The 27947-nt window shown below is 37.5% G+C and overlaps 2 protein-coding genes and 1 long non-coding RNA gene across 19 annotated transcripts in view; 1 reads left to right on the forward strand and 2 right to left on the reverse strand.

Moving 5' to 3' along the window:
• NEK10 (NIMA related kinase 10) overlaps positions 1-10084 on the reverse strand; it is a 265539-nt gene extending 255455 nt beyond the window's left edge. For 5 of the 10 annotated variants that reach the window (XM_009201827.3, XM_009201828.3, XM_009201826.3 and 2 more), the window contains exon 1: positions 8653-10078. The gene's annotated coding sequence lies outside the window, so the exon portion shown is untranslated. Of the gene's footprint in view, positions 1-8652 lie in introns of all 10 variants that reach the window. The other 5 variants (XR_644237.3, XR_644238.3, XM_009201822.3 and 2 more) reach the window with 4 other exon arrangements.
• On the forward strand, positions 9010-27897 carry LOC116273846. Its single transcript, XR_004182314.1, has 3 exons — positions 9010-9098; positions 17739-17850; positions 27778-27897. It is a non-coding gene; the product is annotated as an uncharacterized LOC116273846 (long non-coding RNA).
• Positions 12593-27947, reverse strand: part of SLC4A7 (solute carrier family 4 member 7) — a 107502-nt gene continuing 92147 nt past the window's right edge. For 2 of the 8 annotated variants that reach the window (XM_017955971.3, XM_009201819.4), the window contains 4 exons: positions 25995-26126; positions 22982-23079; positions 19139-19246; positions 12593-16736 (listed from right to left, as the gene is read on the reverse strand). In XM_017955971.3, coding sequence (XP_017811460.1) covers positions 16655-16736; positions 19139-19246; positions 22982-23079; positions 25995-26126 — 420 coding nt within the window. In that variant the 3' untranslated portion in view covers positions 12593-16654. Of the gene's footprint in view, positions 16737-19138; positions 19575-22981; positions 23080-25994; positions 26127-27947 lie in introns of those variants that run through there. The other 6 variants (XM_003895191.3, XM_009201820.4, XM_009201821.4 and 3 more) reach the window with 4 other exon arrangements.

Raw genomic sequence — 27947 nt, forward strand, 5'->3', positions numbered from 1 at the left:
TAAATAAGAACACTAGAAATGTCAAAAAGCAGAAAAAAAAAACTGTTGGAATGAGATTATAAACTGAATGAAATCGGAGGAAAGATCATAGAAAGACTTTGTGAACTGCAAACTTGAAGAAGGTCCAGAAAGATGGGCAGGGGGTTGAACAACAGGCCTGGCCAGTGAGTACAGGGATGCAGGCAAGATCCTGAAAGTGGCTTGAGGAGACAGTGAGTAGATGAGTTGAGCTGGAGCTGAAGGATCTGGAAGAAGGCGAGTGTTGGGAAAAGGAGTGAGTGGCAGCCTTCAGATATGCGGATCATTCAGTTTATCATCACATTCCACTAATCTTTGGCCAACTCTTTTGGATAAAGAGGAATTGACCTGAGGTAATGTTAGAGTGTTCATGGAATTCAAAGAACATTACATTAAGTAGCAGGAACACCAGAGGTAATTATATGAGGCAAGGAGAGTGCAAACATATTAGGTGGGCACAAAAGTAATTGCAGTTTTTAGAAATGGGGAAAGGATTCCCTATTTAATAAATGATGCTGGGAAAACTGGCTAGCCATATATCGAAAGCTGAAACTGGATCCCTTCCTTACACCTTATACAAAAATTAATTCAAGGTGGATTAAAGACTTAAATGTTAGACCTAAAATCATAAAAACCCTAGAAGAAAACCTAGGCAATACCATTCAGGACATAGGCATGGGCAAGGACTTCATGTCTGAAACACCAAAAGCAATGGCAACAAAAGCCAAAATTGAAAAATGGGATCTAATTAAATGAAAGAGCTTCTGCTCAGCAAAAGAAACTACCATCAGAGTGAAAAGGCAAGCTACAGAATGGGAGAAAATTTTTGCAATCTATTCATCTGACAAAGGGCTAATATCCAGAATCTACGAAGAACTCAAACAAATTTACAAGGAAAAAAACAGACACTTCTCAAAAGAAGACATTTATGCAGGCAACAGACACATGAAAAAATGCTTATCATCACTGGCCATCAGAGAAATGCAAATCAAAACCACAATGAAATACCATCTCACACCAGTTAGAATGGCAATCATTAAAAAGCCAGGAAACAACAGGTGCTGGAGAGGATGTGGAGAAATAGGAACACTTTTACACTGTTGGTGGGACTGTAAACTAGTTCAACCACTGTGGAAAACAGTGTGGCGATTCCTCAAGGATCTAGAATTACAAATACCATTTGACCCAGCCATCCCATTACTGGGTATATACCCAAAGGATTATAAATCATGCTGCTGTAAAGACACATGCACACGTATGTTTATTGTGGCAGTATTCACAATAGCATAGACTTGGAACCAACTCAAATGTCCATCAATCCACTGGATTAAATGTCCACTTAATCCAGTCTGTCTATCCACAGACTGGATTAAGAAAATGTGGCACATACACACCATGGAATACTATGCAGCCATAAAAAAGGATGAGTTCATGTCCTTTGTAGGGACATGGATGCAGCTGGAAACCATCATTCTCAGCAAACTATGGCAAGGACAAAAAACCAAACACCGCATGTTCTCACTCATAGGTGGGAATTGAACAATGAGATCACTTGGACACAGGAAGGAGAACATCACACACCAGGTCCTATTATGGGGAGGGGGTAGGGGGGAGGGATAGCATTAGGAGACATACCTAATGTAAATGACGAGTTAATGGGTGCAGCACACCAACATGGCACATGTATACATATGTAACAAACCTGTACATTGTGCACATGTACCCTAGAACTTAAAGTATAATAAAAAAAAAAAATGCGGTTTTTGCCATTACTTTCAATGGCAAAAACCGCAATTACTTTTGTGCCCACCTAACACATTCATTCATCCTGTCTCAAATAAAACAGTCTCAAATAAAAGAGAGTCCTTTGGCATGGACCTCAGAAAAATGACACCTTTCGCTCCTCAACCCCATATCTGACATTTGGCTACTAAGTCCAATTTTTCTGTTAAATATGACACCTATGTGTCCGCCCCCACTGCCAACGCCCTAGTCCAAGCTCACACTGGTGCCCACCGGAACCACGCTATCACTTCCTAAATGATCTCCCCGCCTCCAAAGTCTCCATGTCTCCCTCTCCCGAACTGCAACAAAAAACCTGTCTCCACACAGCGACAAGAGCACTCTTTTTATCGTACGTATTTCACCAATTATGCCTTTACAGCCTTCCCATTTCTCCTGGGATAAAAAGAAAACTTAGCAAGTTCTGTGAGGTGCTGCATGCCATTGACGCCGCTGGCCCCCTAGCCAGTTACCACTCACACTTGGTCCTGAACTGCCACCCCAGAGTTTCTTCTGAATATCCCCAGGCCTTTACTCCTGGACTCAAGGGCTACGGTGGTATGGAGAGACCTGGAAGTCTTATCCTTCATGTCTCAACTGAAGTATCCATTCTTGTTTTGTTTTGTTTTTTTTTGTTTTTTTGTTTTTTTTGAGATGGAGTCTTGCTCTGTCGCCCAGTCTGGAGTGCAGTGGCCGGATCTCAGCTCACTGCAAGCTCCGCCTCCCGGGTTCACGCCATTCTCCTGCCTCAGCCTCCCGAGTAGCTGGGACTACAGGCGCCGCCACCTCGCCCGGCTAGTTTTTTGCATTTTTTAGTAGAGACGGGGTTTCACCGTGTTAGCCAGGATGGTCTCCATCTCCTGACCTCGTGAACCGCCCGTCTCGGCCTCCCAAAGTGCTGGGATTACACGCTTGAGCCACTGCGCCCGGCCTGAAGTATCCATTCTTTGGGCTGACCTCCTAGACAGGGTCACAACCCCGCCAAGCATTGCCTTGCAGCTTTTCACAAAGAGGCTGATTCAGGTAATAATTCAATAAATACATATGTCCATCTCCATTAGTTTACTGTAAACTAGTCAAGCATATGGAGGACAGCTTTTTGGCTCATTCCCACTATCTAGCACATACTTTGTAGTTTATAATAAAAGAGGGATTCAATAAATAATTGCTGAATGAATCAATCAATGAACAGATTCCAAGTTAAATGTGATTGCGAAGCTCCAAATATAACTGGAATATCATGATGTAGATATGGAGAGTAAAGACAATGAAAAAGAACAGCAATTAAGTTTGCCCCAGCTGATTAGTATCCAGTGATTGTAGCACGTTGATTTGACAAAATATCTCTATAAATACAAGGAAGCTACAAAGAAAAGAATATAAAGTATTACATTGATGTTAAAGACGTACTACCTCAAGGATACATGAACAGGACAATAATGTTTCCTAAAGGAAAGATGAGTATTCACATTGTGTCAAGTGTAGCATACACATGTGTATTATATGAATGCCACTGTCTCCACTGATGCAAGTTGACAAGTCTGGGAATGTGAATTCTCCTGGTTACACCACTGGAATATAGTCAAAAAGAATAACAGGGGTAGAGGAGGCTTGGTTTCCACTTGCCCACTGAGTGACCTCAAAAGTGTCACTGGATTTCTCTGACTATTTTCTCATTGGCCGCAAAATAGAAATAACAACATGCCTATGACAAGGTGGCAGTCGGGACTAAATAAAATAGAGTGACATCCCTTTAGAACTGTCAACAACTAGAGAACTGTGTTACTGTTATGATAGCTGTTGTAAGTATCATCTTTTGTGTGTGTGTGTGTGGAGAGTGTGGTCTCACTGTGTCGCTCAGGCTGGTAATAATATTACTTCATTTGAAGAGCTTGTGTATTTACTTTATTTATTTATTTTTTGAGATGGAGTTTTACTCGTCACCCAGGCTGGAGTGCAGTGGCACGATCTCGGCTCACTGCAACCTCTGCCTCCCAGGTTCAAGCAATTCTCCTGCCTCAGCCTCCCGAGTGGTTGGAATTGCAGGTGCCCACCACCATGTCTGGCTAATTTTTATTTTTATTTATTTATTTATTTTTCTGTATTTTTAGCAGAGACGGGCTTTCACCATGTTGGCCAGGCTGGTCTCAAAGTCCTGACCTCAGATTATCCACCCTCCTCGGCCTCCCAAAGTGCTGGAATTACAGGTGTGAGCCACAGCACCTGGCTGTGTATTTATTTTAAATCATTCGTCTATATTCATTGATTTTGACTCATTAATGAAAAATACTAGAGATAAAATTAAAAATAGGGTTTAAATTCAATGTCATAAATGGTTTTCATTTTAATTTTTAAAAACCTAATAAGGGTTATTCTTACAAGCACGTTAGTATATTCAAAATAACCCTTTGAGGTAGTAATATATCTCCAACTTACAGATGAAGAAACTGAGGCACTAAAATGTCCAGTAACTTGACCAAGATCTCATACCTAGTAATAACAACAGTCATAATAAGAGCAAACATTTATATGGTGGTGCTAGCACTGTTCTAAGTGCTTTCTGTACATTACCTAATGAATCTATAAGGTAGCTACCCTTACAGTCCCTAATTTACACATGAAGGAAATGAGGCCCAGTGAGGTTCATCCATTTGCCAAGGTCCCACAGCTGGTAAGTGGCAGAGCAGAGATTTGAAGCCAGGCAGAACCCTTCCGGTTAACCTAATGCAGTACTAACTCTCATTTATTGGTGGCATTTATCCAGCTCTCTATTCACCTAAGTGAATTTTCTAGATAAATACTTATTTCTTTAATAAACAAATATTATTTTATTCATACTTTTCATATTAACAATTGCCTGTCTTTTACTAAATATACTAAATACTGTGCAACTTTTTCCTGATGGCCCAAGGTCAGTGTTATGGCTGCTGTGCTTTATCTGTCCTGCTTATAGTTTTTACTTTAATTTTTACAGGAGTGCTTAGGTATCTTTTGTAGACATGAGCCAGTCAGTTGTTATTTTGTCACTGTGATTCTGCTGACTGCTTTGAAGCTAGAATCTGTGTCTATCGTAACTATTTCTAATATAAGATTTAATAAGCTTTGAATTGATGCCAACTCTATGGACTTAAGCCCATGACTTTCATTATGACCATGGCAGATTTTAGCTGAGATGAGGGGAGTCTGAACTATACATAAGTATAAGGAATTATTTTACCAAATGGAAAACTATATATTTTATCCAGTGCGCATATTCCTGGTTTTTTGTTTTTGTTTTTGTTTGTTTGTTTGTTTTTGGTTGTTTTTTTTTTAGATGGAGTCTCGCTCTGTGCCCAGGCTGGAGTGCAGTGGTGCCATCTCGGCTTACTGCAACCTCCGCCTCCCGGGTTCAAGTGATTCTCCTGCCTCAGCCTCCAGAGTAGCTGCGATTACCAGCACACGTCACCACACCCAGCTAATTTTTGTATTTTTAGTAGAGACAGGGTTTCACCATGTTGGCCAGGCTGGTCTCGAACTCCTGACCTCAAGTGATCCTCCCACCTCGACCTCCCAAAGTGCTGGGATTACAGGTGTGAGCCATCGTGCCTGGCCATTCCTATTTCTTAATCATGATACATATCAGGCATGTACATGAGTTCGTTTAAAGTTCGCTTTCATCTAGAAGATGAAATCTTTCAAACTGTAAGACTTATTCCCAAATCCAAGTCATACACACTATCCACAAGCTGATTATTTCTATTCCCTCATCCTGCTTTACTTATTTCTCTCCTCGTATTGTGTTCCAAATAGAGCATAATACAAATAAATAACATTTACATGGCAGTTCCTGCATAACGACCATTGTTCTAAGAAATTTTTCCATATTAATTCATGTAATGTTCACAACCACCTCATTTTACAGATGAGGAAACTCAGGTGCAGAAAGATTAAGTAACTTGCCAATCCCATATCTAGAATTTGGGGAGCTAGGATTAGAACCCAAGCAGTTTGACTCGAGAATCTGTGTTCTGTGAACTCTGCTCTACTGTGCCCTGAGAACTGTCCTAAGAGAATAGTGCCTTTGTTTTGTTCACTGCTGAAGACCCAGGTGTTCAACAAATATTTGTTGACTGTCTGGATGAACTTCCAGCTTCTCTCTGCCTATCCAAGTGCTCAACCCAGTTCACTCTGACTTCAGCCTCAAAGCTTGACTGGCTCTGACAGGCAGAGTAACATTCCAGGCCCTTCTTCCACCTCCTGAAGACTTTATTGGTTGCACTGTCTTTTGGCTCACCCTCACTGGGCATGGAGCCCCAGACCCATTAGATGGTCAATAAATACTCCCTGAATGATTGAGACTCTGAGCTGTATCAGGCTGTCACCAAACACAAAAGTTTGTGATCAAGTACTATAACAACAGGATGGTGTCCTAGAAATTGCACTTGACTGAATCAAAAGATTGATTTTTACCTTTTGTGAACTGACCATGTCAATTTCACAACTCTAGCCTTCGGTGGTTTTTTGTTTTTTTTTTTGTTTGTTTTTTTTTTTGAGACAGAGTTTCACTCTTGTTGCCCAGGCTATAGAGCAGTGTGGCATGATCTTGGCTCACTGCAACCTCTGTCTCCCAGTTCAAGGGATTCTCCTGCTTCAGCCTCCCAAGTAGTGGGGATTATAGGCTTGCGCCACCACGCCCAGCTAATTTTGTATTTTTTGTAGAGACGGGGTTTCACCATGTTGGCCAGGCTGATCTTGAACTCCTGACCTCAGGTGATCCACCCACCTCGTCCTCCCAAAGTGCTGGAATTACAGGCATGAGCCACCGTGCCTGGCCCAGTGGGTTCATCTTTAAGCTTGAAAGCTTACTATATATAAAGCACTATGCCTTTGGTATGAATTATGTACATATAATCTTTAAAACAATCCTATGAGCTAGGTGCTATTATATGCCCATTGTGCAGATAAAGAATCTGACTAGAGGCTAAGTGATTTGTTATGTGTTACACAACTAAAATGCTAGAGCTAGGATTCAAACCTATGTATGTATGACTCCAAAGCTTAGCTCTTGCAAACCATGCTATACTGTCTCTCTCTCTCTTTACCATTTTAAGCTTATGTCATATAATAACAGCTACTGTGATAATGATTATAGCTTAAACCATAAACTGTGAATTGAAGTAGTTTCCAATTACTGACGGTCTTGAAATTAAAGTAAAACCTGTAAATTCAACATTTACCTTTTATAACCAAAAGCTTCACTGGTCATTTCTAACTTTTCTGGAAGAAATAAAGATACCATGGCAAATAGTAACTTCTCATTTTAGAGATTCAACCAGTTAACAAGTATTTGTTGAACACCTGTTATGATGTCTTGTACTGGGCTAAATGCTGGATATATATAACAATAGTGACTGAGACAAAGATGGCTTCTGCCATTACAGAGGCAGTCTAGAGAAAGAAACAGTAATCAAGCAACATACAGAAAATTACTGGGGAGTGAGAGCAGGAGTGTGGGGGTGCAAAAAGGAGAGTCCATTCCAGGCAGTGTGAGCGACAGGTGAGATAACTACACACAGGAGAAAATGTGACATATTCTGGGAACAATCAAGATGGAACTGCTGATAGAAGGCCTAACTAAAGATTGGATTAGGGTTATGGGGAATCATTGCAGGACTTTAGGTAGGGAAGAGAAATGCCCTTATGTGCGTTGTAAAAAGATCAGTTTAGCCGGGCGTGATGGCTCACGCCTGTAATTCTGAGGCTGAGGCGGGTGGATCACCTGAGATCACGAGTTCGAGACCAGCCTGGCCAACATGGTGAAACCCCTTCTCTACTAAAAATACAAAAATTAGCCAGGTGAAGTGGCTTGCGCCTGTAATCCCAGCTACTCTGGAGGCTGAGGCATGAGAATTGGTTGAACCCGGTAGGCGGAGGTTGCAGTGAGCTGAGATCGCTCCACTGCACTCCAGTCTGGCAACAGAGCAAGACTCCTTCCCAAAGGAAAAAAAAAATCAGTTTAACAATGGTGGGAAAAAAGTGAATTGGACAGATAGGGCCAGACTAGAATCAAAGAAGCCAGATGGATGTTGAATTTAACCAAGAGATGGTGGAAATTGAGACAGTAAGAACAGAGATGGTAATGTGGGAATTGATTCAACATCTATTAAGAAGGGATAGTCTTGATAATTGATAGAGATGCAGAGGAAGCAGCAGTAAGTGTCATGGATGTTGTCTAGAGTGTAGGTTTTGAAAACTGAATGGATAGTGGAATCCAAGAGCAGTAGCAGGCGTGGGGAAGATGGCGTTCAGGGTTGCACATGTGTGGCATTAACTTGGCAGCTGGATTTTGGCGTCTGACGCTTAGTGGAGCAGGCTAGGTTCCAGGTGGAGGCTTTCTAACCATCATCAGATACGTGGTGCCTGAGGCGAGGAAGTGGAAGGGCTCACCGAAGTGGAGCAGAAAAGCAAAGGGGCAAAGTCAAAGCAGCATCCTGTAAGGAGAAGGCAGAAAAGCGACGCTCACAGAGATGAAGAATGAACCTCCAGAGGCGTCGGAGCAGATTGGAAGAGACACATTCAGGCTCCATTTAACCAGAATAATTCCGTTATCAAAATGGAAGCGCCAAGAAGCATCGTTGATGGCGCTTTGCCACCATCCATCCGTCCAACACAAACCCACCTGCTTCGAAAAGACTGCCTCACGTAGTGACTCACTTACCCACCACAGCCGCATTCTCTACCCCTGCCTCTTGTCTAGTGAAGCTGGCTCCCGAGGCTTCGGGGCCGCTCCACAGGCACCTGAGGACGTCTCCCCGGAGACCCTGACTCAAGCTGCGCGCCGGCACAGCCGGGCAGCGGCTCCCGCCTACTCACCGCGCCGGAGGGACAGTCCCTCCTTCAGGCCAATCTCCTCATTATTCCTGCTGCTGTCACCTGCTGCTGCAGACCGGGGTCCCGTCCAGTCTTAGCCCGTCCTGTCCTCCCCCCAGCCTACTCGCGGTCCCCTCAACCTCGAGTACACCGCGGCCAGCTGCGCCGTTGGTTTTCCAATCAAATCCTCCTCCAGGCCACCAACCGGCGCTGGCCAGGCCAATGCCGACAATTCTTCCTCCGCCTCCCGGGGCCCCTCAGCCAATCGGGAGCAGCCATGCTGCGCAGTGCAGAGCGCCATAGCGACGGATGACGCCTGCCAGGGAATCGCCGTAGCAACCAGAGACGCGCTAGATCCACCACCAAGCTTGCAAGCAGAAGAGGAGGCAAGTGATGCTGAAGGCTGTGCTGCAGCCACTTCACTGGAACCTAGAGCTACCTGTGAACAGGTCTCCTAAACGTTGAAGATTTTTCTGGATTTAGGGTGTCTAACCTTTGATGGGAAAGGGCAGCTTCATCTTGGAGTGTTTACTTTCAAGAACCGCTATGGGCTAAAAATCAATTCTCTTTAAAAGCAAAGATTTAATCTGATAAGGAATCAATGCAGCATGCTAAATATCTTTCATAGGGTGTGAAAACGTCTTCAGTTACTCAAGCCACAGGCAATGAGAATATGGTGCCATAGCACCATATTTTTCACAAAAATAAGAGTGATCTGGGATTCAAGAAACCTGTATGGTACAACTATTGCCAGTTCGTTTTGTGGCCTTGGGCAAGTCAGTCCACCTTTTGTGAAAGTCTGAAGCGTCTTTAAAATTTCTGAACTGCATTAGATAACGCTTTAAAAATATACCTGACATTCTGTAACTTTAAATACATGAAAAATGTCAATTTACTGACTGCTCAATTTTGTGCTGGGCACGACTTCAAATTCTTTCCTTATTTCACTTAGTTATAAAACGGAGGCACAAGAAGTTTCCTAAGTAGTCCAGTATGGCAGAGCTAGTAAGTGATGCGAGTCACGGTAACATCTACTTGAGTCTGGTCTTAATCACGATGATGCTCCTTTGACGATTTCTTCGAGTACTGGGCCCTATTCAACCTCATCTTAATATCACTAAACGCTCATGAGTGTGTCAACACTGGTGATTACATCTTCCCAAACTGGATTTTAAATGAATACTGTGAACCCTAACGTTTTTCAGGTTTGGATAGTAAGTAGGCACATTGGGGTAATAATACTTAGGCTTCCGTAATTGAAAGCATTTTTTAAAATGAAGATGGCCCTATTTTGGAAATGCAGAAAGGCGAGATGAAAGCCAAACTCCAGTGAGTATAGAAGAACTAATTAAACTTCGGAGACCATAAAACCAACAAGATTTTTTTTTATATGTAAGTTCTAGGGTACATATGCACAACGTGCAGGTTACATATGTATACATGTGCCATGTTGGTGTGCTGCACCCATTAACATTTACATTAGGTGTATCTCTCTCCTAATGCTATCCCTCCCCCCTGCTCCTACCCCACGACAGGCCCTGGTGTGTGATGTTCCCCTTCCTGTGTCCTAGTGTTCTCATTGTTCAATTCCCACCTATGAGAACATGTGGTGTTTGGTTTTTTGTCCTTGCCATAGTTTGCTGAGAATGATGGTTTCCAGCTTCATCCATGTCCCTACAAAGGACATGAACTCATCCTTTTTTATGGTTGCATAGTATTCCATGGTGTATATGTGCCACATTTTCTTAATCCAGTCTATCATTGATGGACATTAAAACCATCAAGATTAATGTTACCAATAAAACAAAACAAGGTGACAGGGGCAGGAAGACCGATGCTGAGTAGAAAAAGTATTCTATACACACATTCTACATATTAAGCAGTCAGCCTGGCTTGGTGGCTCATATCTGTAATCCCAGCACTTTGGGAGGCCGAGGCAGGAGGATCACTTGAGGTGAGGAGTTTCAGACCAGCCTGGCCATCATGGCCAAACCATCTCTGCTAAAAACAGAAAAATCAGCGGGCATGGTGGCACATGCTACTGCCTGTTACTCAGGAGGCTGAGGCACGAGAATTACTTGAACCCAGGAAGCGGAGGTGCAGTGAGCCAAGATCGCACCACTGCACTCCAGCCAGCCAGACAGAGCCAGACTCTATCTCAAAAAATAAATATTAAGCAGTGAGACATGACTCCACTGAACTTCTCATGTTCACCAGAATACCAATTGTGCTTCCCATCTTTCCACTACTCAGTGAAATTAAAGTCTTAAACTAATGTTTTAGCCATCTCAGAATATTCCCGAACTTCCCTGAAAGCTGCAGAGATTAAGAGGCAAGAATGACACTGCCTCTAAGACACATACACTATCATCTCAAATGTTAAGGGTCCCTCTGTAACATGATAAAAAATAAAATCCCACAAGAGATCTTGCCCCAAGCTTATAGCTTATATAGCAAGGCTCAAAACTATGAAAACATCTTTTTCTAAGGCCTTTTTTAAAACGAAATGCAAAACATAAATGATACAGTTCAAAAGTAAAACAGCGTAATGTCTTAACTACAGCATAAAAGTAACAAATCTGCATGGAAGTAGATATTCAGCATCAGCTCATCAAGAAGATAAAATCACTTCCCAAAATTTATAAGAAGACTTCAGCCCAATGGTCTAGAATAAGGCTATTTACACAAACACACCCCCCCCCCCCCCCCCCCCCCCACAAATCTAAGTGGAGGAATGAGAATGATCGTGTAGACTGAAAGCAGAGGGCTGAGTACAATTTGAAGTAAAGGCAGAACTTAAATTGGGCTTTGAAAGAAAAGCAGAGAAGCAGAAAGGAAGGTCTACTAAACAACAGAAATGTTTTCATTAAAAGCATAGAGATAGGAACGTGTGGGTCCACCATGAAAAGAACTGATACTTAAGAGATCAGATATGCCTTTATTAGCCAGATCAAAGAGTTACTCTTTTCCTCTCTCCTCCTACAGAATCTCAAAGGTCTGTAGCTAGAAATTATAAACTGACCAAAAAAATTTCCCTAAAATAAATGTAAACTAAATTTTCAAATGAAATTTCCAAAAACATAAGTGTCTATCCCCATCTTATTCCAAAGGGTATCAAACTTATGGTGAGGTTATCAGAAGTTTTTCAGTGCAGAAAACACAAAAGGAAAGCGTTCCACACATGCCAAATGAGAAACACACCAAGACCTGTAATTTTCTATTAAGGAAAATAATTCATAATAAAGTTAGTCACTAAAAACAAAGAAAGAGGCCGGGTTCATGCCTGTAATCCCAGCACTTTGGGAGGCCAAGGCAGGCAGATCATGAGGTCAGGAGATCAAGAGACCATCCTGGCTAACACAGTGAAACCCCATCTCTACTAAAAAAAAATACAAAAAATTAGCCGGGTGTGGTGGCGGATGCCTGTAGTCCCAGGCTACTCGGGAGGTTGAGGAAGGAGAATGGCATGAACCCGAGCCAGAGCTTGCAGTGAGCTGAGATTGGGCCACTGCATTCCAGCCTGGGTGACAGAGCCAGACCCCGTCTCAAAAAAAAAAAAAAAAAAAAAAAAAACCAAAAAACAAAAAACAAAAAAACAGAGAAAGAAAGAAAAGCCCTGGAGAGTTCAGTATTATAATGAAAATCATTACACATCACACAGCAAGATTTCTAAAATCAAGGGGGAATAAATGCATCAGCCTTTTCTTAGAGAGCTTTAATTTCAATTATTTCTTAACCAGCAAACGCTGTTTGTTGTGAAACAAACACTGTTTTATTTTTTTCACAACGTTTCCTGTTTTCTCTCTCCTACCAAAGCCTAGGAATATTAGGAGGCCAGAAACAGACATCACTCATTTACCTTCCTCTCCTATCCCATCTCAAGCTGAGACAGAGATGTGGTTCTCCTAATAATCAGAATACAAAGTAAAGACAATAGCCAACAACTAATTAAGCAGATTTTTATTGCTCAATCAACTTCAGTAACATCTCCGAAAAAATAGTTTTCATCTAACAATTATGAAACAAATTTGAAAGGCAGGATCATTCACAATATAGACCTGGTAGAGGCTTATACTTCATATAAATGAAAAAATATCAGTTCTACAATTTAAATGTTTACTTTGGATTTTATTATAGAAGAAAATATCATTGTAATTATAAAAGCCATAAAAATTGGAACTGTACTGTGAAATTACATCAAGGTATCAAATTTTATATAAATGAACAATAAAATTCAATTTTTATTTATTTAAACATAGTAAACATTGGAAGACAATCTCCCCCATGGGGGAAAAAAAAAAAAAAAAAACCTTGAATAATAAAGCAACAAAAAAAAGCCACAACACAAAAACTAATCAGTGTGCAAAAATCTGACTTTAAAAAAAAAAAAAAACAACAACCTGGGGTTTAACAATTACTCTAAGTCAAATGTTGAAGTCAGTATGTGTTAATTAAATTTCATTTTTAAAATGATCTTTGGATGGTTACATTTCCAACTATGTTTTCCTATAATTGACACTTAATGTTACTTTTTGAAAAGTCAGAAAAGAAACCAATTTATATTAAGATGGCCAAATTTTGCAATTTGAACACTATTTTAAACTTTGAACGTCCTTAAGGTCTTTAAATTTACTTTCTAAAATAAATAATTGTTGGAATAAACCAAAAGACATTTCACATATCTGCACTGCATATGATAAAAATGATGCGATCTACATAAATAAATTTAAAACATTAAGTTATTTCATAAAAACATTTTTAATTACAATGTTATATCAATGGCTTACACAGTTGAAATCTGAGCACTTTAAAACAGGATTCACACCTTAAACTGCTGAGCACATTTATAGAACTGATGTACATCATATAATCCTTTAAACAGCAAACTCTGGTGTTATACCTCAGTTTCAGAAAGCATTTTTCTTTCAACAGAATTTTGAACCTGCCTTTGTGAAAGAAAAAAATTAGAAAGCTATTATACCCACACAGAAAATTTAAGTATGTGGAAGAAATAAACTTTTTTGGATGAAGAAAACAAGTTGATTTTGAGTGGTAAACAAATCTGGTTTACAAATACATGCATTAGCACATAAAATATTTTGTCCTAGACATCTTTACAGAAGACTTGGCAAATATGAACAATGGTATGCCACAGCTTTTTAAAACGACGTTTAACAGATATAAGATCAGAATCATTCACATTCACACAAACACACACACACTTTAGAAAGACTGTGTGCTTCGCTTCAGCATATTTAATATCATTAAAGAATATATAGAATCATCCTTTTATTATAAGGAATTTACGTCATTGTTTTCTCAAAAGCTGCTACTTTAGATTGAAACAGCATTCAGAAAAAAGTACATTTCAGATGGTCAGCATCAGGATTTACTACAGACTTTGTAAACAGGTATCTATAAATAAATAAAACTAGGGTGGAGAAAAGAATATCCTGAGGTGGCTCTGTGGCCAGGGTATTCAGTAGCACTAAGCTCCATTCTGGAAATCAAGGCATCTAAAGAAAAGTGCAGGGCTGAATTTATTTTGTAAATGGAATATGTACAGGTTTAATTATTTTGCACCTTGAGGTAAATCAGTACACAGCAACTACTACTGCTTATATACACTTATTTAAGGCAACTTTATTTAAAAATCAATATATGTAGTAAATTATATCTGTCACTGTCTCAATGAATGTTATCTATGATTATTTTTCAAAAACAGTGGAAGAAATATAATCACTTAAAACAAGCAGTTAATTACTTAAACATGAGTTACCTTTGCTCTTAAACGGAGTAGTCAGATCATTTTGTCAGTCAAGTAGTCAAAAGAAAGCAGAAACCACTAAAATTAGAAGCACTGTGAAAACATTTTGAGTGCAAAGTATTTTGCAAGTGATGGTTTTTCTGGCACTGGATACTTACTACACATAAATTAAATAAAATCACAGAAACACTATGATCCCAGGTAGTTTTCAGTTTTAAAATTTCTTCCTGTAGAGTAAGTACAGTTGTTACCCCCGATGTCCAGACACAAGGAAATGATGTGAGGAAATCCTCTTGTTCAGGTACATCAGGGGAGTTTTAAAAATAGCAGCAAATACTGGGGTCTTTGGAAATAATTATGCTGCTACAAATGAAAAGGAATCATTACAATGGAAGCTCATAAACAATAATAAGCACCGTGGGTAATACTCTATCAATTGCCAATAGAGTCTAACTCTTTTTAGGCAGTACCAAATGATGACAGCTATATATTTTCTAAAGAAAAGCAGCTACATTTCCAACCTCTCATCCAAGGCAGAAGTTGAATCCATCATTTTAACTAGACTCTTACAATATGGTCTTAGAGGAGGACATTACCTTAGTTAATAAATAGTTTATAATGAATTTACAACACCAGACTTGCTAAAATTTCAGCTTTTGGCATTCCTCATGATCCTTTATTAGATTAATTATGTATACTTTTATAATTTAATTATATGGTTAAAGGGCATTGGAATTTCATTAAAATTTTCATCCTAATAGTCATGTCACCATTTTTGATATTTCTGTGGCTTCTCAATACTCATTTGATTTTTGTAAATTATTCTCTTGTCAAATCAGTTTCACAACCCCATTCATCCAGTCCTACAGGCTTAACAACATTTATTTATTTCACATGGAGCTAAAAGTATATAAAAGATGACTAACAAGATTTGTTAGACTTTAAAAAGCTCAGAAAAGCAAAAACTAACAAATACACAAAATAAAAATGCCATTAATCTGAGCTACATATAAAATGTCTAATTTCCTTTTAAAATATAAATATGGCAGTGCTTTATATCAAAGATGTAAAATCTATCAATTGCTTTAAGATAATAAACATAAATGCAAGTGAGCACCAACTATTTACATTAACAATTTACTCTATTTGTTACTTTTCCAAATGTTTATATAATATTTAAGCATCATATCAAAATAAATATTTTAAAATCACAGGTAACAAGCTATTAAATGTAATCTACAAAAGAATAACATAAAGAGAAAATGAAAGGTAATTCTTAATAAAGTAATACTGATCACAGACCCATCTGAGAGAATTCTGACTCCTGATTATTTACGCCCACTACTTATAAGGAATAGTCAATAACTTGAACCTGATGGAAACTAAACCATTTTAAGACAAAGAGAGACAAGGCAGAGAACAGAGTGGGAAAAATAGGATTTAAAAGAGTATAAGGATTCAGAAAAAAAAAATTCTACAAAGGCTTCAAAATCTAACTATTGCAAACTGGCATTGTATAACTTTTTAAATTCATGAAGTTATAAATGGTATGGGTGCTTAATTATCAAATCACCTGCAATTGTACTTGTCTGTCACAATGGATACCCAGATATGAAGGTTTTGAGATTTAAAAAAATTTAAACATAAAAGTTAAAAACTATCATTATTAAAGTTTCCATTGTTCTACATTCATCTCTATGGCTAAGAAAACGCCAGTTAGTGAAACATGATGGACATCTACAGAAATGAAACACAGACAGAGAAGCCCTGAAATGTTTTCACTTTTCCCACAGCACTGGTATAGATAGACTCCCTATTCTTCCCATAAAGCACTAACAAAAGTGAAATAATACGTGAAAATTTCGAGAAACACATAAAAATTATAAACATAAACAAAGGATCACTTAAGGTTTTTATGAATTGCCATTGATGAACAAAGAGATGTAAGAAAAGCAGACTGAAAGCATTTCTCCGCATCCTTCTATTGCAAAACAGAATTTTTTTTTTTCTAACAGAATAAATATTTGAATAGTTAAGAACCATGTACCTCACTTCAAAGAGAGCATTTCATTATACACATAGTCTCCACGGTGCTCATTACAAACTCCAGACACTACTTTTAAAAACTCAGTAGTCACACATAAACAGCATGACATACAATATTCTTATATATAGTGACATGATACGCACACCTTACATATGTATATATCTATATGTATAATGCCTCTTGGTTCAGTTCTATAATGAAGTTTCAGCATCCACATATTTCTTTCTTGGTTCATCTTCAAAACTTATTTTCACACTCACAGGTTTATCAGGACTATTTAAAACAAAGAATGAAAATAAATAATTTTTAAACATAAATATTCAATTCTAAACATGGCTAAGAATGAGTATACTAAACCTTCTGAGATTACTATTAACACTACAAACTTATGACTTGCTAATATAATTTTACCTTTTTCTAAATCAATAAAGTGGAAAGGCAAATATTAAAAATTCTGTTTTTAAAAATTACAAATATTAAAAATTCTGTTTGCAATTTAAATTCATGTTCTTCTTACAACTAAAGAGGGGGTCCTTAAAATAGGGCAGTACATGGTCAGAATCTGTTGGATTACTTTTATTTAATATATGAAGAGCTATAGCATGAGACTTTTATTTCACTGAAAAATCTATTAATATATGAATCTTTGTTAATAGATAGGTATCAAATAATTTCCAAGGTTATAAATTTATAAAACTTCTCACTCCAAATTTGATTCATAAATACAAAACCAATATATTATATATATTCTATATACATACTGGTTCTGTATTTATGAATTTTATTTATGAATATGTATTCTATATATGTAGAACAAATATTTGAAATATATATATATATATTTTTTTGAGAGACAGAGTTTTGTTCTTGTTGCCCAGGATGGAATGCAATGGCACAATCTCAGCTCACTGCAACCTCCGCCCCCTAGGTTCAAGTGATTCTCCTGCCTCAGCCTCCCAAGTAGCTGGGATTACAGGCATGTGCCACCATGCCCAGCTAATTTTTGTAGTTTTAGTAGAGACAGGGTTTCTCCATGTTGGTCAGGCTGGTCTCGAACTCCTGACCTCAAATCATCCGCCCACCTTGGCCTCCCAAAGTGTTGGGATTACAGGCCTGAGCCACTGCACCTGGGCGACCTATTCTATATTTTCAACTTAGTATCACACAGTGACTCCATGTACATGGATTTAATTAATTGTAACATATGAATATCTGGGTTCTGGAAAAGGTTTTGAGAAAGTGTAAAAACACACTATGGTTTGCTGTCTTCTCTAGACAAACTGAAGAAAAGACCCCCTTCCCCAAGCATTTTCCTGTTAAACAACAAAGCCAAGACATTCTCTTTCTTCCTATGTGATTCTGAAGTGCAAGGCAACCCAAACAAAAGGTAAAAGCATAAAACGTATTAGTTATTATTGTAAGGCCTTTATTTTTTATGATAATTATACTAACAGGGCCAGGGGTGCTGACACTGTGTGAACAATTACTAATAGTAAAAAGAATATTTAGAAAAATTCTGGCTGTACTGAATGATCCAAAATTACAAAGAGTTTAACTTTAAAACTTTTTAAGTTAAAGACAGAAGAAAGGAAACAGCCAGCTGAGAAATCAGAACTCAGATGACAGAAGAGAAAAACATATGATAGAGAGTAAGTAGGAAAAAGGTTCTAAAAGAGGGTAGTGAAACAATGACAAAAAGCTAATCACTTATTGTCAGAAGACAGAGCTAAGACAGCAAGTGAACCAAAACAGCTACGTGACTGAGTGCCTAGAAAAGTTTTCATCTGATGCCCAAGCAGAATATACAGACACCCAACATAGCATCTCGCACAAACTGTACATAAAAAGAAGTATTTGCTGAGTATGAATGACTGAGTACCGTATAAGACAGTAACTCATTTCTCCAGAGGCTTAAGGGATTAAAGTACTGATGATTACCAAACAGAATCCCTGAGGGCTTAGTTCTTGAAGTGAGAACAAAAGAAAGAAAATAGGTTATATAACAAGAAATGTAAGAAAGAGGTTACATAATACTTTCAATACATGGTCCACTGTAAAACTGAATGGTCTTTACGTCAATGGATTCGATTTCTTCCAAATATCTCCAAGCAACATATTTACCTCACCTGAACAAATGGCATACTAAACCAAAACACAAGAAGGGAAACAACTTGTGTTTCTCTTTTCTTAGATCATCAGAAAGCATGATTGAAATAGTATTCAATTATAATAGTTAATCCCTAGTAGTTATCTTTATATGGTTTCTGATCTTTTTTATGTTCACTCCATACTGCTATATGAAATTTATTTTTATTATAAAATAGCTCGAATTATTATTATTACTATTTTTGAGACAGAGTTTCACTCTTGTCCTCCAGGTTGGAGTGCAATGGCACGATCTCGGATCACTGCAAGTGACCTCAGATGATCCTGACCTCAGATGATCTGCCCACTTCAGTCTCCCAAAGTGCTGGGATTACAGGTGTGAGCCACTGCACCTGACTCAAATTCTTTTTTAAAATAGGTAACTATATAAAAGACAAAAACATAATCATTATTTATACCTTATTCCAAGTATACATTAAAATGATGGATGAAAGAAAGAAAGAAATGAAGCTATCATAAGTAAATGAAAATTGGCTACAGTTAGAAAACACATAAACAGTTATAACTACCTCATATTAGATCTGGTTACTTTGGCATTCTCAGTATTCATGGAAAGTGCCTTCCACTGTGCAGTTTTGGCCATTTCATCTGATATGTTAACAACTGAGGGATCAACACTGAAGAACAAATACACTTTTTGGTTAGTATTCAGTACTTGCAAAAGCATTAATATTGTCATTCTTATTATCTGCTTTCATCAGCTAAATTGAGAAAACCTTTGCCATGCACTTAAAGGTCTAGCAGGATATCAGAATTTGAGTTCTGTTACAAAGTCCTTATGAAGAATTACATCTTTCTTTCTAATCAAAACTAGGAGTAAGATTAACTAAGGTAGCAAGATTTATTTACGGAACTTCGCTTCAGAATCCAATTTGGGGTTTCAGTAGTACTTCGGCAGCACTCTAGCAATGATGCCCTATTACCATCTTGGCTGAAAATATGCTGCTGAAATAACATAAGACTATGTTAATATGCTTATGCATACAAAAAATAATGCAATCTCAAGTCAACTAGAAAACATTTATAATTGGCACACATTTAATCTTATCAAATAAATACCCAAAGTATATAAGGAAAACTTAAGATTATGATTTTTAAAATCTTATTTTTCATAGCTTTTACAAATCATTATAAAGAATGCTTGGAAAGATAACACTCTGAAATTGAAAACAAAGTTCTGAAAATATGTCACATATTTAGTGTGATAAAGGTGGTATTTATCAAGTTCATCAAAATTAAAAGAACAGAGTAGGCCGGGCATGGTGGCTCACGCCTATAATCCCAGCACTTTGGGAGGCTGAGGCGGGCGGATCACAAGGTCAGGAGTTCGAGACCAGCCTGGCCAACGTGGTGAAACCCCGTCTTTACTAAAAATACAAAAATTAGCCAGATATGGTGGCACTCGCCTGTAATCCCAGCTACTTGGGAGGCTGAGGCAGGAGAATCTCTTGAACCTGGGAGGCAGAGGTTGCAGTGATTCGAGATCGCACCACTGCACTCCAGCCTGGGTGACAGAGCAAGACTCATCTCAAGAATTAAAAAAAAGAAAAAAAAGAGTACTATCCATTTATTACAGTAAGACAAATGTTTCTGTTTCTGTATTTCTATGAAAATTACTTCAAGACCTCAAATCCAATAATATCCATAAATAATTAATTTGGGCCTCAAGGTTGTCCATCACAAGTAATAGGAAAGTATCAAAGTTAATACAAATACATTTGCAAGTCCTTTTTCTTTGATTAAAAAAATGCATTCAGACAAACAAGATACAAATACAAATGTCAAATTAGGTAATGTTAAATTAACAATGTGATGGCAACTAGTTTACAAATGACTAAACAGCGGTCATTTAGAAAGTGCTAGCTCTGTTCATACTTAAAGTCAGAATGTTATTTACAAATTTAAGATTGAAGAGAAATGTGAGGTGGTCACTGAAAAGTCTCTATGAATGGTTTCTTTACCTTCGCCACATCAGATTTTTAAAAGTACACAAAGTCTGAATACCAAAGTTTATAATGGCATAGCCATCCAACTTGAAACTGCCTACTCCGAGTAAACATTTATTCACTTGGTTGCCAACTTCATATAAGTGAAGAAAGGAATTCCTGATAAACTTTCTAGCTTCTAAATATCCTCCACTATGAAGAAAGTACATGTTTTTTTTCCCTCAAAATGAAATTAGATGGGAAAAACTTTGCCTGCATTATATAAATTATTTTCATCTTTTATAAGGGCTTTACAGTTTCCAAATACTTTCATATACCATCTCATATGATCTTCCACCCAAGTAATCCAAAGCTATTTAAGATATAAAATTCTGGCAAATAAGCACATTAGCCATTTCCTGGCATTCCTGATGTTAAAAATTTTAAACATAGCCATATTAATCATGGCTCATGTCACCACTTAAAAGACAAAAGGAAACCTACAGATATCTTTTTCTTTATCAGACTATAGACTCCACTTAAATTTATCAAGGTTCATATATAATTACACTGAAAAAGTCATAAAGTAGGGTACAGAAATTAAGCGCAAATACTCTCAGCAAGTTGGTGATAATTACTAACAACCATCATGGCAGTTCCTATACTCTTTTTAGAAGTACATCAATGAAGTTAACATATTAAATCATTTAACAAATATTTCTAGAACCCATCAAAGCAGATCACTGTGGCTGGATATATTAAATATCCATATTAAATGCCTCTATGCTTGGCATTTAAAGTATACAAAAATTTCAAGAGAATAATAACAATAGTGAAAATAAATAGCAAAATGTATAGAGGAAAATCAGTTGAATTCATTCATCACAACTAATCAACATGTACAAGTCAAATGTCACTCCTGTAAAAGCTATAAATAGCTAAAAAATAAAAAAAGAAATGGAAGGAAGTTAATCAAATACCAATAAACATTTTCTATCAACTGATCAGGGAAGAAACCTGTACATTTTCTAAGACTGATTTCGCTAGCTAATCAGAAATGGAATAGATGTGTAGAAACAGGAGGGCCAGGAGCTGTGGTTCACGCCTGTAATCCCAGCATCTGGGAGGCCAAGGCGGGCGGATCACCTGAGGTCAGGAGTTCGAGACCATCATGGCCAACATGGTAAAACCCCGTCTCTACTATAATTACAAAAATTAGCAGGGCGTAGTGGCAGGCGCCTGTAATCCCAACTACTCAAGAGAACCCAGGAGGCGGAAGTTGCAGTGAGCCAAGATCACACCATTCCACTCCAGCCTGGGGGACGAGAACGAGACTTCGTCTCAAAAAAAAAAAAAAAAAAAAGAAAAAAATAGAAATCAGGTGTGTACACAAATATAGGCTGTTACTAATATTATTTTGAGACTGAGTCTTGCTCTGTTGCCTAGGTTGGAGTGCACTGGCATGATCTTGGCTCACTGCAATCTCTGCCTCATGGGTTCAAGCAATTCTCCTGCCTCACCCTCCTTCGTAGCTGGGATTACAGGCACCACCACACCCAGCTAATTTTTCTATTTTTAGTAGAGACAAGGTTTCCCCATGTTGGCCAGGCTGGTCTTGAACTCCTGACCTCAGGTGATCCACCTGCCTCAGCCTCCCAAAGTGCTGGGATTACAAGCATGAGCCACCGCACCTGGCCTCTAAGACTGATTTCTCTAGCTAATCGGAAATGGAATAGAAGTGTAGAAATAGAAATCAATCAGGTGTGTACACGAATATAGGTTAACCTTTTAATACTACAGAAGTCTGCATTTCCCAACCTCTGTATCTTTAGTTCTTACATTTAAATATAAATCACCAAAATCACACACAATGAATTATACATATTTATTAATTCCTGCATCATATGAACCCTCACTGCCAATAATCAAATCACATCTTTGAAAAGTAAGAGACTTCTAGGGCCTCTAAACATAGTTATATATTGGAAGGCTATCAGAAAATGAATTACTGGTATCTGAATGGATACTGACAAAGATTACTGAAAACTTTTATTTTCCGGCAGCCACTGACCACAGCCCTAATGAAGGGCACAAAGGAAAAAGCTACGCTACTGGGAAAATGGAAGTATTCTCAGACTCATGTACTGATTTTAAACTTCACTAAGACAGATGGAGTGATAGAAGACAAGTCAATTTTATTGGCTTGGCATGGAAGTTAGTTTAAGGCTCTGGTCCAAGTCCAGCTTGGGTGGGAAAGGAGCAAGGGACTTCCTTTTCAAATTGTGTGACACCCTCCTTTAGTTGATACAACATATGCAGATTTTATCACCTTTTATAAAATAGAAATCATTTTAAAGAAGCATTGTATGGCTTATTAATACACTTGACATGTATATAAAAGTTTTAGAGCATAAAGTTATATCTCACCTATATTTTAGGGCCTTAACTGGAATTTGCAAGAGACTTCCTCCTTCAAATGGAAGGTGCACAGTATCATCATCGTCTTGAAGCATCCGTTCAGCTTCCTTTAGAACACATGTGTGAAGAGGTTACTTTTCCCAGAAAATTTTCCAACACAATCGGTTAATATATAATGTTTTAAAGACTTAGAAACCCAAACTGACATTATTTAAATATAACATATCTGCCATTACTGAAAAATTAATTTTATAATCATGAAGACATACTTTTAACATAAAATAAAAACAACCACTTGTATAACAGGACTAATTTAACACTGATATAACTTTCATTTCTTTATGTAAATCACTATCACTCATACTATTTAACTACAATCTAATTACATAAATGTGATTGTCCATTATTATGTAGGTTTATAATGAGAGAGAACATTCTGTGAAACCTTATCACAATATGATACGAGCGGAATGTCATTTAGATAAGGCAGGGTTTCTCAACCTCAGGAATACTGACATTTAGGGTATAATATTTATCTTTTGTAGAAGTCCTATGTATATATAGAGTATTTCACAGCACCCCCGAATTCTACCTATCAGATGCCAGTAGCAGCCCCCTCCAGTTATGACAATCAAAAATATCGCAGAAATTGAAATACTCTCAGCAATGTCTCAAATACTCTCAGATCAATTTGCTGAGAGTATTTGTTGTTTAATTCCCTCCAGCCCAACCCAGTAATAATTACTAATAACCATGACGGCATTTCCTATACTCTTTTTAAAAGTACATCAATGAAAGTACTATCTTAAATCATTCAGCAAATATTTATAGAACCCAGCAAAGCAGACCACTAAGGCTGGTTAAGATCAAGGCTCAAGCTCAGGTTGAGACCAACTTGGACAGTGGACACAGAAGAAAATTATGATGTTAATAATGGGGGTGATGGATAGGACAGTAGAGGGAGACACTGAGAGAACATTTGTATTTCTTTTCCTTACTAATAGAAATTCTACTATTTTGAGGTGCCAATGTGCCCAGATCTTTTTTTTTTTTTTTTTGAGACGGAGTCTCGCGCTGTCGCCCAGGCTGGAGTGCAGTGGCGCAATCTCGGCTCACTGCAAGCTCCTCCTCCCGGGTTCACGCCATTCTCCTGCCTCAGCCTCCTGAGTAGCTGGGACTACAGGCGCCCACCACCGCGCCCGGCTAATTTTTTGTATTTTTAGTAGAGACGGGGTTTCACTGTGGTCTCGATCTCCTGACCTTGTGATCCGCCCGCCTCGGCCTCCCAAAGTGCTGGGATTACAGGCGTGAGCCACCGCGCCCGGCTATGCCCAGATCTTAAAAACAAACAAAAACAAAAACACCTCTAAACCAAATCTCCCAGCATTCCTTGCAACTTAGTAGGATCATGAGGTGCAAGCAGAACTTACTGGAAAGAACATTCTGGAAAGACTCTTTAAACTTGACAATATGGTAAAGTTATTTTGCCTTCTATCCCTTCCTTTTTCCTGCTGTCTCTAATGCTAACATGACAGCTGGAGTCTGACAGCCATTTTGACTCATGAAGTGAAGGAGAGGATGGAAACTATATGCTGAGGTCAGGAGAAAAGTACAAGGAGCCCCTGATAACTTTGTGGGGCTTAACACTACATCACTTGCTTTCAAGAATTCTTTTACTTGAAACGCAAGTACAACCTTGTGTTTAAAGACCACTTTTACTTTTGTTTTTTGTTATATATGACTGAACCTTATTCTAATTAATACAGAAAGTAATAAACAGGCAATTTGGCCCGTATATTTTATAGGTAAATTACATCCCATTTCAAAAATCACCAAAAACTCATACAGGCCAGGTACAGTGGCTCACGTCTATAATCCCGGCACTTTGGCGGACCAAGGCAGGCAGATCACCAGAGATCAGGAGTTCAAGACCAGCCTGGCCAACATGGTGGAATCCTGTCTCTACTAAAAATACAAAAATTAGCCCAGTTTGGTGGCGAGTGCCTGTAATCCCAGGTAGCTTGGACCCAGGAGGTTGAGGTGGTTGCAGTGAGCCAAGATCATGCCACTGCACTCCAGCCTGGGCTACAGAGCAAGACTCCATCTCAGAAGAAAAAACCAAAACACCTTACATATATAACTCTGAAGAAAACCAAAATCTTAATTTTAAAAATCTGGTGTCTTAATTCAAATTAATATTGTAATTAGTATCTAATTAAAGAATTTCAATTTTTGTTGAAAAATAAACATAAAACCAATAAAATTTTAATCTCTATTTAAACAGGACCATAACATTTTAAAATATGTATCTTTCTTATCTTTGATTTCCAAACAATATTCTGAATGGGAAAATGGAGCAAGGAAATACAATCAAAAAACCATCAATGCTATATACTCAAGTCTCTACTTTTCCTTCTTATTAACTGATACTATTGAGTTGGTTATTAAAAATCAAATTCCAATTCAGAATAAAGTATGTTTAAATCTTGGCATACAAATCAACTAATGGTGGTACACAGTAAGTGCACATAAAGACTAAAACTTTATTATACTTTTTAAAAAAGATAATTACTTAATCCTTTTTGTCATTATGTATAAAATTAAATATATGCTAAAATTTATATTAAATGTATTTAACGTTTATTCAGATAATATACTCTGATGTACAACTATTTTGTGTTACCTATATTTTAATATTGCTAAAAGCTGTAATTCTTCTGATTGCTGATTAAGTAAGCACATGATATTTAATTTTTGAAAAGTATTACTGTGTCAGAGCTATGGAAGTACAATACAATGAAATAGTTAAGAGCCTACATTTGGAACAGTTACCTAGTCGCTCTCTGCCTCAGTTTCCTCATTTGTAAAATGGAGATAATAACAGTACCTACTACACTTTATACAAAGTTCTTGGAAGGCTGAAAGGAACTGATTCATGTAAAGTGATTATAATGGTGCCTGCAATATGGTACAAAATATTAAATAAGGAAGCGGTGTAAGTTTAAAATGGTTATCTTTTTACCTCCTTCTCTTTTTTCTTTTTGTCATCTTCTTTCTTTTTCTTACTTTCTGGCATGAGATCATCAAGCCAACTAAGTTCTCTCTTCGTGAAACACAGGTCCATGAGTTTGCGTACAAACACTAATGCAAGAACCTTTAAAAAGGGGAAGGAAATATTAAGTAACACATAATATAAACTGTATCACTTAAAGAGCAAAAGCATATTTGTTAAATCTTATAATAAAAAATGCTTCATATAGTTTAAAAATTATTCACACATTATCTTGTTTCAAAGGAATTGAGTCAATTATTTCTTTTTTTTAACTTTCTGCTAAAAAAAAAAAAAGCTATAAAGAGAGGAAAAAAGGAAATGGCATTCTTAACCTTCTCCTTAATAAATCTCTTGCACTCCACATGAAATTATGAAGCAGGTTAAACACTGACTATCAAAGCAAAAACATTAATTTTTAAGACATTATATATTATGTAAGTATATATAATTTTTAAAAATCTCTTGAGCAATGCATTAGAGTACCTATTCCCAACATTAGGTTTTAACTTTTCAATCATATGGGAGAAATGAACTACTACTTTAATTTGCTTTAACTGCTTCTGAAGATGAGCATGTTTTTGAATGCTGATTGGCAAATGAGATTTCCACTTCTCTACTTGCTATTTCCTAACCTTTGACTGTTTTTTCTGTTGGTTTTTATGACTTTTGTTTATGAATTTATGAGTTCTGTGTAGTTTGAATAGAAATTTTTTATCTGTTATATGTTACAAACATTTTCTCCCAGTTCAGTCTGATTTTACTGCTTTTTATGCTTTTTGAACACATAAGAAACATTTAATTATCATGTGGTCAAATATAGCATATATCTTCCTTTTACACTTGGGTTTTCCTATGTTCTTTGAAAAGTTAGTCCCAATCAATGGATTATACGATACTCTTTTACATTTTCTACTACAACTTATTTTACCATTTAAATACTGAATTCAATTATGATTTTTGAACATGGTCTCAGATAAGGAGTACAACGTTACTTAGCTTCCGGTATACATTTAAGTCATCCAATACTAAATTCTCCCATACAAAAGAAATATTACCTTTAATGAAATAACCTGCTTATGGTATTCAAGTGATAAAATTCCAATGTATTCAGATACATTTCTGGACCCATTTGTCTATTTTTCTGATTTGTCTATTCATATGCCAATTCTATATTATGGTGGCTACACTGATTTGTCAGCAATTTTTAAATATTTGGTTATCAAAACAGTACAGTATCCGCACACGAACAGTGAAGTGGATGACAAAGCAAAGCCCTCTATGCCCAATCCTAGCCAGGAATCCTTCTTAGTTATAATTATCATTATCTTGTTATTCTCTAGTAGTTATGTCTCTCTAATGAATATATAATTTACATACAGAAAAATTGAAAAATAGCAAGTGTACAGTTTGATACTTTTGACAAATGTATATACTACTCATATAATGCACACCCAGACAAGATACAGAACATTTCTACCATCCACGTTTTTGAGTCTGGCATTTATTTTTTTCTATAAGCTTCCAAATTATTTATCCAGTTCACAATGACACCATCCCCCACCCCAACACATACATTCAGATAAAACTCCAGTAGAATTTGTACTTGGCACTGTATTACATTTCAATGCGATTTTTCAGAAAGCTGAAAGTTTTATAAGATGAAGTCTTTAAAACAAAGAACACGCTATTTGTTCAGGTCTTATTTGTTGTCCCTTAATACTGTTATTGATTGAATTTTGTTCCCCATTAATAGTTAAGTCCTAACCTCCAGTATCTCAGAATACGAACTTATTTGGAAATAAGCTGTTGAGGAACACCAGGTGACAACAAAGGCCCCAATTTCAATTACCCAGCTGCAAGCCAAAGGAATGCCAAAGACAGCCAGCAAATCTCCAGAAGAGAGGAAGAGACAAGGCAGGATTC

Source organism: Papio anubis, chromosome 2 (genome assembly GCF_008728515.1).
Source record: "Papio anubis isolate 15944 chromosome 2, Panubis1.0, whole genome shotgun sequence".
Lineage (NCBI taxonomy): Eukaryota > Metazoa > Chordata > Mammalia > Primates > Cercopithecidae > Papio > Papio anubis.